The sequence below is a fragment of the Paralichthys olivaceus genome, chromosome 19, assembly GCF_024713975.1.
Source record: "Paralichthys olivaceus isolate ysfri-2021 chromosome 19, ASM2471397v2, whole genome shotgun sequence".
Taxonomy (NCBI): domain Eukaryota; kingdom Metazoa; phylum Chordata; class Actinopteri; order Pleuronectiformes; family Paralichthyidae; genus Paralichthys; species Paralichthys olivaceus.
Window position 1 is genome coordinate 1,371,013 of NC_091111.1, and position 12,301 is coordinate 1,383,313.

The following is a 12,301-nucleotide window of genomic DNA, read 5'->3' on the forward strand; positions in this document are numbered from 1 at the left end:
AAAGGCAACAACAGTGAGCTCTGACACATTTGACTCATGCTACAGAATCTGCCAGTCTCAGGGGCTAATGGAGAAAACACAGCATTTGGTGTGGAGGACTCACACTATAGTCATCTCACAAGCCCTCACTCAGCGAGTCACTTTATCTACCTCATGGAGATGAGTGCAAGTGCAAGACATGCAAATGAGTATTTCTGCACTGACTGAACATTAGTGACAGCAAGTATACACAGCTTGGCTCAAGAAATGCATTACAGTCATGTTATGGAAAGTGTCTTCTGAAACCACGAAGAATACTTCTATTATAAAATTACTTTCTTGGCAGGAGGTTGTGGAAAAAGCATTAAGGTCTACAGCTGGTAGCTAAAAACTATATTTATTATTTATAAAAATCTTTCCTTTCGCCTGAATAAGGCACAATATGGCTACAGAGGAAGTGCACACTTCAGGCCACTTGACATTTGCTAAACAACCAATAAACAGTGAAGCAAACTGTTCTAACAGAAAATCAGAAGTGTTCTTCATGTAAGGATTCACCGTGCTGTGTTTTTACCTCTTTATCTACAGCATGTATTTGGAGGCCTTTAAGCAAATGAACTGAGCTTCCTTACAAAGCAATAATAATGTGGGGCATTTAAAATAAAATCAAAAACAGTTTTTTACAGAGTTTGTAATTTATCATTTTATCTAGAATTTTCTATTGAGTATGAACCTAAATACTTGAACATTCCTTTGGGATTCATTAAAGGTTCAGTGTGTAAAATTTAGTTACATGCAATAAAACCTTTGGTAGACTTCAGTTGTCATAAAAATTCAAAAGGTGTTTAGTTTGTCTTGTTTGGTGTAAAAAACATGGTGGCCTCTGTAGAGAGGACCCCCCTCTCGATGTAAATATGAAGTATTTGAATATAAAGGGCCCATTCTAGGTTAAAGAAAAAAAAACATTTGTACAATGTAGATGAAACACACTAGTGAAAATATCACTAGGATTATTTTATATTGAATTTATGCCAATAGATCCCTTTCACCTACATCTTACACACTGGACCTTAAATGCTTTGTCTTCTGCTTTTGTTTTCAGGAAATAAGAAGTGTCAGGTTACTAGAAATGATTAGATTACATTCACAGTGATGATACACAGCATTGCTCACCTTGTGTGTACGCCGCATCATCGGAACTCATGCTGAGTCTGCGAGGCTCACTCGGCCTGTCCCTATGTGGTGACAGGGGGTCTGAGAGATGGAGGGGGTCTGGCTCCACAAAGTGGTGGTCTGAGGGCAGGCTGAGGAGGTTGTTGGGCTCAAAAGTAGGAGACACTACTCCAGGGGATACAGCTGGTGGCTTATTGGGGGACACTGTGATTTTAAAAGTGTATTTGGTGTTGGGCTGAGTCACCACCACACGAGGGGAAGAAGCTGTGCCTCCTCCTCCCACAGAGGCACGAGACTTCGGTGGATGGTGGTGGATGTAAGCGGGTCCCATGCTCACTTGGCCTCCCATGTTTCTGGGCCCTGATGGCCCCTGCAAAGAAGGGTTGGCTGAGATGTAGACTGTGGGAGGATTCCTTCCCCCACCATAGTCGCTGGAGGCATTGGCAGAAATGTAAAACTTGGGTTGGGAGCGGGAGCCGCCTGAGGCCACAACGGCCTCCTCAGAGGGAGTGGTAGCAGCAGTAGGTGGGCTGGCAGAGATGTAAACAGTCGGCTGGCTGCGGCTCAGACCTGGGCATCCGATTGACAGAGGGGTGGTGGGGACAGTAGCCACCCCCGTCGAGGAGGACGAAGAGGAGGGACAGGAGGAGGAGGTGGAGGATGAACGGGGCCCACTGCTTGTCCGCAGCACAGCTGTTGTGGTTGTGGAGTTGCTCCTCTGAGGAGATTCAAGTTTGATCTCTATCTGATTCTTCCGTGGGCCAGTGGAGATGTTCTGGATGTTGTACTGGCTAATGGTAGAAGAGGTGGGCATGACAGAGGAGGAGGAAGATGAGCATGAGGAGACACCAGAGGAAGAGGCCTGGCTTCCAATGGGAAGAATGGAGGGGGCCTGGGGATTTGTGGGGGAGCTGATGGGCATGTAGACATGAGAGGTCTGGTGGCCCTGGGTCTGGTGCTGTGAGGTATGTGAAGAGGAGGCGTGCTGAGGGCCGGACCAGGAGCCAGACAGGGAGGAGGGGTGTGAGATCTGGTAGATCTGCTGCTGGGGCTGGGAAGTGGGGCTGTACTGGGCCCTACTTCCCTGCTGCTGGTTATGCCGAGTTGTACCGGTCTGGCTAACATAGGGCCTGATATAGATGGAGTTACCCTGTGGACTGCTGAGGCCCGACTGTGGCCCACCATGTATGTGCAAAGAAGTGGGGGTTTTACGGCCTGGATGGATATTGGGGGCTAGCGTCACTGTAAAGGGGTTGTAGCGTGGCGTCTGTTGGGCACCCATCGCTGTTCCTTTGACACCCAGAGGGTAAAGTCCAAGGTGCTGTGGAGGCTGCGGTTTGCGTGTGGGTTCCATCACACCAAATACATTGAGGCTTGATGGCACCTTCACTGAGGCTGACTGGGACTCCTGCTGAAAGAAGTCACTATTGGGGGCCTGGCCTGTCTGGAGGGGCCCGTCACCCGGGCTGTGAGCCAAAGTCCGACTGCCGTTCATTCTCAGGCCATCCCGAACCGGAGCCACATGCACATTCTGAGACTGCAGGCCCAGGTTCAGCTGGGTCATGTGATTACGGAGCCTGATGAAGCTGGGGTCGTCAGAAAAGCTGAGATTTCCTTCTTCACTGTATAGGTAGCCCGGACTGACTTGAGACAGGTATTCACAGCAGGCGTCTAAGTTGTTGTTGTTCTGAAGGAAAAAGAGAGAGAGTGGAAATATTATGCAATATTTATGTCTGACGGAGGGCAAAGAAAAGACATAAGCGATCCAATCAAAAGTGGACAGCTTCAAGTTCAGGTGTGAACACACCCAGGACACCTTGTTGACACATTTGAGATCTGATTATTCAGGCCCTGTTTAGACTCAGAGGCCTCATTCACAAAACAGAGCGTAGGATTCATAGATATGTATGTGCGAACTTGGAGGAAACTGTTCATTTTTGCTATTTTACAATAATTTGCTTTAAACTATCTTTTAAAATTGAAGCTTATGTCACGCAAGCACAAACGCTGTGGGTTTTAATGTTAAGAATTGAGTGGATCTGCATCAACTCCTCATGACTGTATTGCATGCCAGGTGTTAACTGACACATTTTCTACACACTGACATTTTGGGACAGATGTTGATACCAGGTCTAACAGGGCTTAAGAGACAGTATCACAAGAATTGAGAGGTAAAGACTGGCCTTGATGTTATGCCCTTAAGGGATTATTAAAATCTTTATTTCTTTGTGAATACAACCGCATTTCTGCTGGGTTTGGAGAGTTTCAACATGCTTACCTGCAGAACACACTGGGAGACAACACCCTCTGGGACTTCAGGGAACTTCTGGCGCAGGTCATGCAAAACCTGAATGTCAATCTGGTGGCTTCCCTGGGCCATTCGTATGTTACCTCGTCAGGACTTCTTGTTCAGTTCAGCGCACTGGGGCGTCAATCGTGGCAGCAAGTTGCCTTCATCTTGAACATTTTCTGAATGGAAACAAACAAAGACACGAAAGCATCTGATGAATTCTCTACTTTTGATTAAAAAAAGTTCACAGACGCCAACCATTCTCTAGTCCATACTCAGAAGGGAAGTTTAACATATTCATATCAGTCAAAGGAAAGGGAAGCTCTGCAGAATCACTATTTTATTCTGACAGAGGAGCACAAGGACTTGACAAGCTGTTTAAAGACATCAACTCCAGACATGTCCACACAGTGGGGTCCAGACTTCTTTGCTTAGATACCTTCACAACAACAGAATGATCTCCAGAGTGTCAATGCAAGTGGTGACACAGCATGCAGGAGGCAGGATGTAATGTATACATTTTACCAGGAAGATCACGTTTTCGTTTACAGCACATTAAAACCAGTGTCAGCCCTTATCACCAAAAGCTCTCAAATCTCATCATCTTTACAAGTTGACATCATCTACATAAAGGAAACCTCTCTTTTCAGCTATGAGATCTGTATGCAAATAAATGACTTATTTTTATGACTTTCAACCAGCGTCTCCCTCTCTTTTGTCACAGCTTCTGAGCCGAGTCGTGACAACACACACAGTCGCTTTTAAGTGAATCCACCGGATAATCTCCCGCTGTATTCTCACATGGGATCACTCTTACATTATACAGAGTTTCTACTTGTGGGTGACAGGAAAAACTCCAGAAAGTGTCCGCAGCAACTGATTTGGACAATTGAGTTTTCACATACAGCCCCTCCATATAATTTCAGGAGATGATTGCAGAGTTTACTGCATGTCTGAAAGTAGCTATAAAGCTGCAGGGCAATGCACTGTTTTTGCCACTGACTGTCTTACACAAATGAATCTTTATTCATCCATTAAACCTTAGTTGACAATAAAAAAAGGCTTTCCCAAGTGCATTCTTTCTGCACATACAGTGCAACTCATTAATTTAGGTTTAAACAGGACAATGATGAAGCTGTGTTAACTTGTGTGCTGCATTTTCATTTGTACTCTTGTGCTCGACGTTGCCAATGTAAATGCTTCTGCTCATTAACAAAACACCATTTACAGGCACACCACTGGCTCACCAACTATCTCTACACCAGTAATAGCTGAAAATACCCAAGAATATAGTTCATAAAAAATATTCAAAAATGAACAACTTCAAACTAACCTTGAGGATATGATAATATATGCTCTCATCAACTCTTGAATCACCTTCTCTTTCAAGCTCATCAAAAATCTTAGTTCTGTGTTTCGCTGGTAGTTATTATTAAATTAGCTTGTGCCAATATATCAATCAAACCAAACAAGAATCAACAGCCTAAATGCTGCTCTCACATATTTTTGAATATTGCATAATTAGTCTATGCCCTAATGGGAGCAGACAGTCCTTTTGCTGTATCATTGGTAGGATGAGTGAACACTGTTTAATGGATAAAACTATTACACTAATATCAAAATAAGAATAATTATCAAACACTAATTGCTAAAATTAAGTCAAATAATCATAAAGGTTAATTATCAGAAAATCACTTGGTTATTACTTGAGATTTGCTCAACATGTAATACAGTAACAGAAATATTGTTGAGACCAGGTTAAGTATGAGCTTTTGGATAATATTATTTATTCCAGCTTTAAAATGTTTATCGAACTGCAAAGCTCCAAAACCTTCCTTTTCAGGATTTTACCCAGCACTTCAAGATGCAACATCTAGTCTCTGCTTAAGGGGGAAGAAGGTTTTTTGATTAAGTCTGCCCTCCCTGCAACTGACCAGATGGAAAACACATCAGAAACACAAAAACAAATACATTTCAATCAATCAATTGCCATTTCAAAAAACCGAATATTATAAGCTTCATGAAAGAGGGATGTATTGCAGCACTGCGGCTTTAGACTTATTTTTAGCTGCTGTAGCTGACAAACATGTGAGTGTACATTTTTAATGTGAGCTATTGAGCAAAATGTGTTGTAGGGTGTTCACCAACAGTTGTGCTTGGTTGTTTCCTATCCTTCTGTGCATACAGTACTCATTCCTGGGTGCTGGCCAAGGCAACCGCACTCTTTAACTCCTTGCCCAAGTGCAACTCCACAGGAGCAGCCTGTGGCTTTGCTCAAGAAATTTTGTGTAATTTACTCCCTGGAACCAAATTTATAACAGTGTGTCCAGGGCATGTTTCTGGGGACTAGAAAGACAGTCAAGAGTGACATGGATCAGAACAGACATGAGAACTTGCCATGTCTTGTGTTACCCCACACTTTTCTTCTGACCACACTCTTATGAAACATCTTCCTGTGGGAGTTTCAGGTATTTAAAAGACTGGGACATAAGCTTAGTGTGGTGCAGTGTAAACAAGCCTTAGAGAAAATGAATTAAAACAATCCAGAACTAAACCAAAAGACACTTGAATACACTTGCTTAATGATGAAGAACAGCCAAGAGTGTTTCAAATCATATTTCATATCCGATTTCTGCCAAGAAAACTTAGAGAAAAGTCTTTATCCAAGCAGCGTCTGTCTTATCTAGGCTACAAAGACATGTAATATCACAACTTAAAAGTCATAAATCAGCTTTGCAAAACATCCGTGAGTAGCTGATAACAGGAGGAGCCATTTGGCTACTCTCAATAGTAGGCTGCCAGCTGCAAGAAGGAGCCTTAACACAGAGAGACCTGAAGCTGTATTCACAAACACTGAGAATAAAAAAAAAAAAAGTTACTAGGGCAATCCGTGTCATTGCTAAGTATGGCACATTCATTTATGGCATAATCTTTTAATAGGTGTAATTTAAAGGAGTTTATAATATTGATATGACGATGGACATGGCCATATTGTGAATATGGTAAATGGTTTGTGTTTATATCCTACTTTTCTAGCCTTGATGACCATTCAAATTTTTTTTACTGTACAGTTTTTGCCATTTACCAATTCACACACATTCAAAAAGTGCATGTATGTGCAGCCCTTTTCTCTACAGTCATTTTTAGACATGATCTACTAACTTGCACAACGCAGCAGGAGATTCTCTGCACAGATGTATTCACAACAGCAACAAATCCTCTGCATTATTCAGGCGAGAGGTGGTGCAGCTGAGTAAAGCAGACAGAGGCAGGAAGTCATGTATTAATTCCATTGCAGAGATCATGTGATTTTCTTGGTGTCTGCTCTTATCACCACAAACTCTGGACATCTTCCTCTGTGTGTTCTACGTGTATGATACCACTTTGATTACTCATGCGTCATGCTGGATCTATGTAAAGTGCCTTGAGATAATGTATATTAGGATTTGGCATTATACAATTAAAATTGAATTGAATTAAAGGTCTGTTACCATGTCAGAATCTTATCCAGGAACATAAATATGAATTCAGCCATTTTTATAAAGATCAGTTCTAAGTGTGAGTGATTAAAAAGAACAGAGGAGCATAATCTCTTGTTGACCAGCAGAGTTATGCGCCTCAATACTGCCAAGGGGGACCAGGCAGAGCCACTCTAATACAACAAAGGCTGCGCACAAGTCTTAATGAATGTCAACTGAATGAATGTCAGATCAATGTGGAGAGCACTGACCACTATTACAGACCGACGGTTGTAGTCTGACTTTTGAATTGAAAACTTTTTTTGTAAATTACAGCACATGTAATAAAAGTAACAGTAAAGTACTTTTTAAAAGCAGAAATCATGAGGCTTGTGAAGATGCACATCTCTGTTAGCAGCACAGTGATGAAAAAATAAATAATGTATGGTAATAAAATGTTATATTATGTTACATACTATGTAACATATTGTGTTTGTGACATATTTGACAGATAGATATTGCAACTGAAGATGATTTTCAATTTTTGATGTGAACAGTACACAGAGAAAATAGCCTGAAAATTGACAGGCAAAAGACTACAACTCTAAGTCATAGTCTCAACTCTGGACCATCATGGTGATGACTATCTAATAAAGTTAAGCCTTTCCTAATTCAATTCAAATTAATTTTCTTTGTATAGCGCCAAATCATAAAATACAGCATTTCAAGACACTTTACATACTAAGATTGAGACCTTAAAATCAGACCAGGTTTTGTGCAAAAACTCCTCAAATCGTCTTTGAAGCATACATTGTTTTCTAGACACCATCTCGACAGCCTGGGTTGAAAGGATGACATGCAACTGTACATGTTTTGGCCGCTCGTTGTTGGGGAAAGGAAATTCACAACTCGGCGGCTGACCCTCTTACAGGTCAACAGTGTGGTCAGATTGTATGCCGACTTCAAAAACAAAAAGGTCTCCACCTCTTCACTGTTTATAATTACAGCCCTGCAGCAGGCCCATGTGTGGGGGAGGTTTTGAAGGAGGCAGACTAGTTGTTGCTGTCCCTGGAGGCGCTGGTGGAACTGGGCCTGAGGCAGCACTCTGCTGCCAGCAAAGATAGAGACAAAGCTTCTATTGCTGAGGCTGTTATTCACCATGCCAAAGCACTGACCCACAACCCCACACTCATTTCTGGAGGTAGCGGGCATGCCATGCTCCATCAATGGGCTCATTCACTCTGCCAGGGTGAATGCACCTAAAAACGTCAAAATCAATTTAACTCCAACCAAAATGTGGATAAATAATCAACAGGAGCCTTTGGCAGAAATATCAGCATAGCACCTGATGCTGTGGTTGGTGTTAAAGCCCACACAAAACCAGTTAATGCAAACAAAGAGGCTACACATTACTGCAAACAAAAACACACAACAAAATGTCATGCCATCATGCAATCTTCAGACTGGAATGTCTGATCATGATTGTTAGCATCTTCCAACAATGTGTCTTCCGCAGAAATGCTAGTTAAAGGTCCAGTGTGTAAGATTTAGGTGAAAGGCAGTTCAATTTATTGGCAGAAATTTAATTCAGAATAATCCTCATGATGTTTTCACTAGTTCATTTGATCTAAATTTATGAATTGTTGTTTGCTTTACCCAAGAAAAGGCCCTTTATATTCAAATACTTTATATTTACATCGAGGAGGTCCTCTCTTTTTTACATTAGTCCAGACTGGACAAACTAAACACCTTTTGAGTTTGTATGACAATTAAAGGCTACCAAAGGTTCTTTTTCATGTTAAGAAGGGGAGGGTGAGGTGAGGGGTGTTCAGCTGCAACATGCAATTTCAACACTAGATGTCACAAAATTCTACAAACTGTACCTTTAAATTATGAAAAAAAAAATGAATACAGTGGAAAGAGTAAGGATCCTATCTGAGCTTCGATCAGAAACATCCACTGTAGTTTTAAAGGAGCAGCTCAGTGGAATATCTTAACTTCAGCAGAATTTAAACAAATAAAAGGACTAATTGGCAGAGGACTCTGTTTAGGGCTGCTGGCAGGCAGCCCACTCTTCCAAGAAGCTAGACATAGTTGTGTACGTGTAGTGCACTCACTGACACATGAACGCAAGCAGCTACTGCTCAAAGGATAGCTATCCAATTACAGCATGAGTCACGATCTTTCATTATTTTCACAACAGGAAACAAAGCTAAAATAACAACTTAAAAGGTTACGGTTAGGAGATAGGGCTGGTCATCCACTAATTGATAGGTCAATGGTTTAAGTTCTGGTTTCTCCATATACTGTACTGTCCTTGGGTTTGATAAAGAGGTGCTTACAGAAGTGTTGTATGAATGTGTATATGAATGGGTAAAGCCAAACGATGTAATGCAGATTCAGCCGTGCAACTTGCAGCATGGTGCACCTCAGGTTGCAGCCCTGATGGAAACAAGCTAACAGCAGCTGCTACACTTTCTCTTTCTTTTTTCCTGTCTGCTACTTATACTTGTTCATAAAGAATGATTTCATTCTGATTCAACGAATCTGAAGAATCACAGGCCTTACCCTTACCTCCCACAGAGAATAGGAACACAGGCATGGAAACTTTACTAAGAAGGCTCATCTTAACAAAAGAGCTTCTCAAGTCATCACAAAAGCTTAGACTCACTGAATCAAAGTGATTTCCCACCATGTTAATGTCACAAGTCCGACTAAAATAAACTTTTACATAAACTACAATTGTATCATTAATGGAAACTTGAAACAGTTGTACATCTTCTACTGCAATTAGATTATCTTAAAACATCCCAACACTTCATGTTGAAAGGACAGACAAACATGAGAGGATAAATCTTAAATCTTATTACCAGTTTATTTATGTTGATGCTCTGAATGAAAGATTCATCACATTACTGACAGTTTCAGACAATATTTTACAGAATTTAAATTCATAATGGATATGACAACTTTAACAGACAACACTTATTACTGCTAGTATGATAAGCCTGCACGTAAGCCACATACAGTATGAGGCACATCTTTTGTTCCAGGCAATGCCAGCAGAACACAAACAAACCACAGTGTGCAGAACCCAAATTGTACTCAACTGTGCCTGGACCTCAAAGTACACACTGAGCTGGGACTAACTATGCAAGACAGCCTGCTCTGCTTTTAGTTGCCCTCTTTTGAAAACAGGGGTATGAGTGTTTGTATGCAAGCATGTGTATGTGCACGTGTATGTGCGTGTGTGTGAGTGTGTGAGTGTGTGAGTGTGTGAGTGTGTGAGTGTGTGTGCATGTGTGCGTTTGTGCGAGTGTGTGTGTGTGAGTGAGTGAGTGTGTGCGTGCATGCGTGCGTGCGTGTGTGTAGGAAATCAAAAATTCTTCAATACCACAGCCTGCAGCTGGTGGTTGATTGGAAGCAGGCAAAGGCACCAACTCCCCTGGTCGACCAAGCACTCCCAGGGCACTGTGGGAATGGGAGGTCTTACAAACATGTAGGAGTGCCTCTATACTGGGCTCTCTGTGAAGTCAATAAAACTGCAAGTCCAACTTTTGTTTTCCTTTTGTTAACAAATGAATAACAGCTAAAAAGCCACCCATTTGGTTGTGTATGTTTTGTCGCTGTAAGGAAGGAAGAGGAGAAGAACTGTATTTAGAAGTGGTAAATATGTGAAGCTGTGCTTGCTGCAGCTTGCTTCTCTGAGTGTGACTGTGTGTTTGGGTTCAGACACTAGCTGGCTCGGAAATCCCTCCTACTTTTTTGTCCTTCCCTTCTCCTCCTCCTCCCACCACCTCAACTCAAAATTTCTGTGGGCAACAAACTGCTGAGCTCATCCAGCAGCTTCTTAAAGTGCAATTGTGTGTCTTCCATTAAAAAGCCTGCTTCCACCTGTAGTCACTACAACCACGAAGGACAAAAGGAACAGCAAAACACAGACATAAGATAATTAACAATACAAGAACTAAGAAAATAATAGTTTACAATTTGCTGCAAAAAATGGCTGACGTAATTCTTTATGTTGTAGGAAAATGTGGAATTTCATCTGTTGTCATTAGTATTTTCTAAAAAGACATTTGCAGGTTTAGATAAATTTGACACTTACAAACACAAAGACTAATCCTTTTCTTTGTTGTCTGCATTCATTTTCTGTAGGGCTACACATATTCCTACCACATGGGAATAAAGGACATGTTTCTTTTTTAACTTTTACATTTACAATCGCATTATTTAGTTTGCATTGTTATTTTGCACCAGTCTTTGCAATGCATCACTGCATAGCAATCGCATGTTTAACACAATGCAAGGTTTTCTCTAACATACTCCTTGATTCGTGTTGCAACACAGAGTGTCTTATATTGCACATGTAAAAAAAGCATGATTTTTAGTATGACTGTCTTCCATTTTTATTCACTGTTCATTTTTTATTTTATTGATGATTTGTATTATGCGATTTTTTTACATATCACAGCCTTTGGAAATGTGTACTTGTTGACTTGGTTACACTGAAAAGAGAGCATAAGCAAATGTTTCCAAACAATAAATGACAGAAAAAATAAGACTAGTCTAGTCACACTTGTTATAGATTCATGACATACTACTCTGAACCACCCTCCAACTCAATGTCCACAACTACATATACAAGCTCATCTTTATGACACAAAAAGATGCAGAGTCCGAGATGTATAGAACAGTGTTTTCACTGACACTGCAGACTATCAAAGTGATTCCCTGCCTGGCTGTTATAAAACTCTACTCAGTGTAGGCTATATGACCAGGTGATCAGGTCTAACACTCTGAATGAATATTTATAATAATTATAGAATTTTTAAAGTATTACAGCATTCAGCATCATTTCAGCTGTGCAGCAGATAAACTTAGAGACTGGCTGAAAGACATTAGACATTTACATCTCATACAAAACAATATATTAATCATATAAATTCAACTGACCCTGTTCTTGTTTAGCTTACCATAAGAATTACTGAAAGAAAACTATTTTATATTGATATGAAAACACCACAAGGATTCAAAATTTTATTTGAATCACACTATGAGCTTCAAAATGATTACAACATTGACTACATCAACATGCAGTATTATCAACTGGAAGACTGATACAGTTAACACACACCCCATTAAGACACATCAAGAAGTAAATCTATAGCAGCAAAACTGTTCAAGCCAGATCAGAAGATCTGCTTAATTCTACGGGGCAATTTGGATCCAGAGGACATTTTCTCTCCAAACTAGTTTGCTTGCAAAGCAAGAGCATCTCATTTTCTTGAGGAGGAAGTTTCAGAAGATGACAGCTGTTTGACGGAAAGAATGAAGAACCAATCATAGTTCTACAGCCCGCATGGGGATAACTGTAAAGAACACCAATGTATCCTTACAA

General features: G+C 40.9%; 1 protein-coding gene across 2 annotated transcripts in view; it reads right to left on the reverse strand.

The window, feature by feature from the left end:
• tab2 (TGF-beta activated kinase 1 (MAP3K7) binding protein 2) overlaps nucleotides 1-12,301 on the reverse strand; it is a 45,759-nt gene that overhangs the window by 9,219 nt on the left and 24,239 nt on the right. For both annotated transcript variants that reach the window (XM_020091878.2, XM_020091876.2), the window contains exons 2-3: nucleotides 3,431-3,621; nucleotides 1,153-2,839 (exon numbers count right to left, since the gene is read on the reverse strand). In XM_020091878.2, coding sequence (XP_019947437.1) covers nucleotides 1,153-2,839; nucleotides 3,431-3,532 — 1,789 coding nt within the window. In that variant the 5' untranslated portion in view covers nucleotides 3,533-3,621. The remainder of the gene's footprint in view (nucleotides 1-1,152; nucleotides 2,840-3,430; nucleotides 3,622-12,301) is intronic.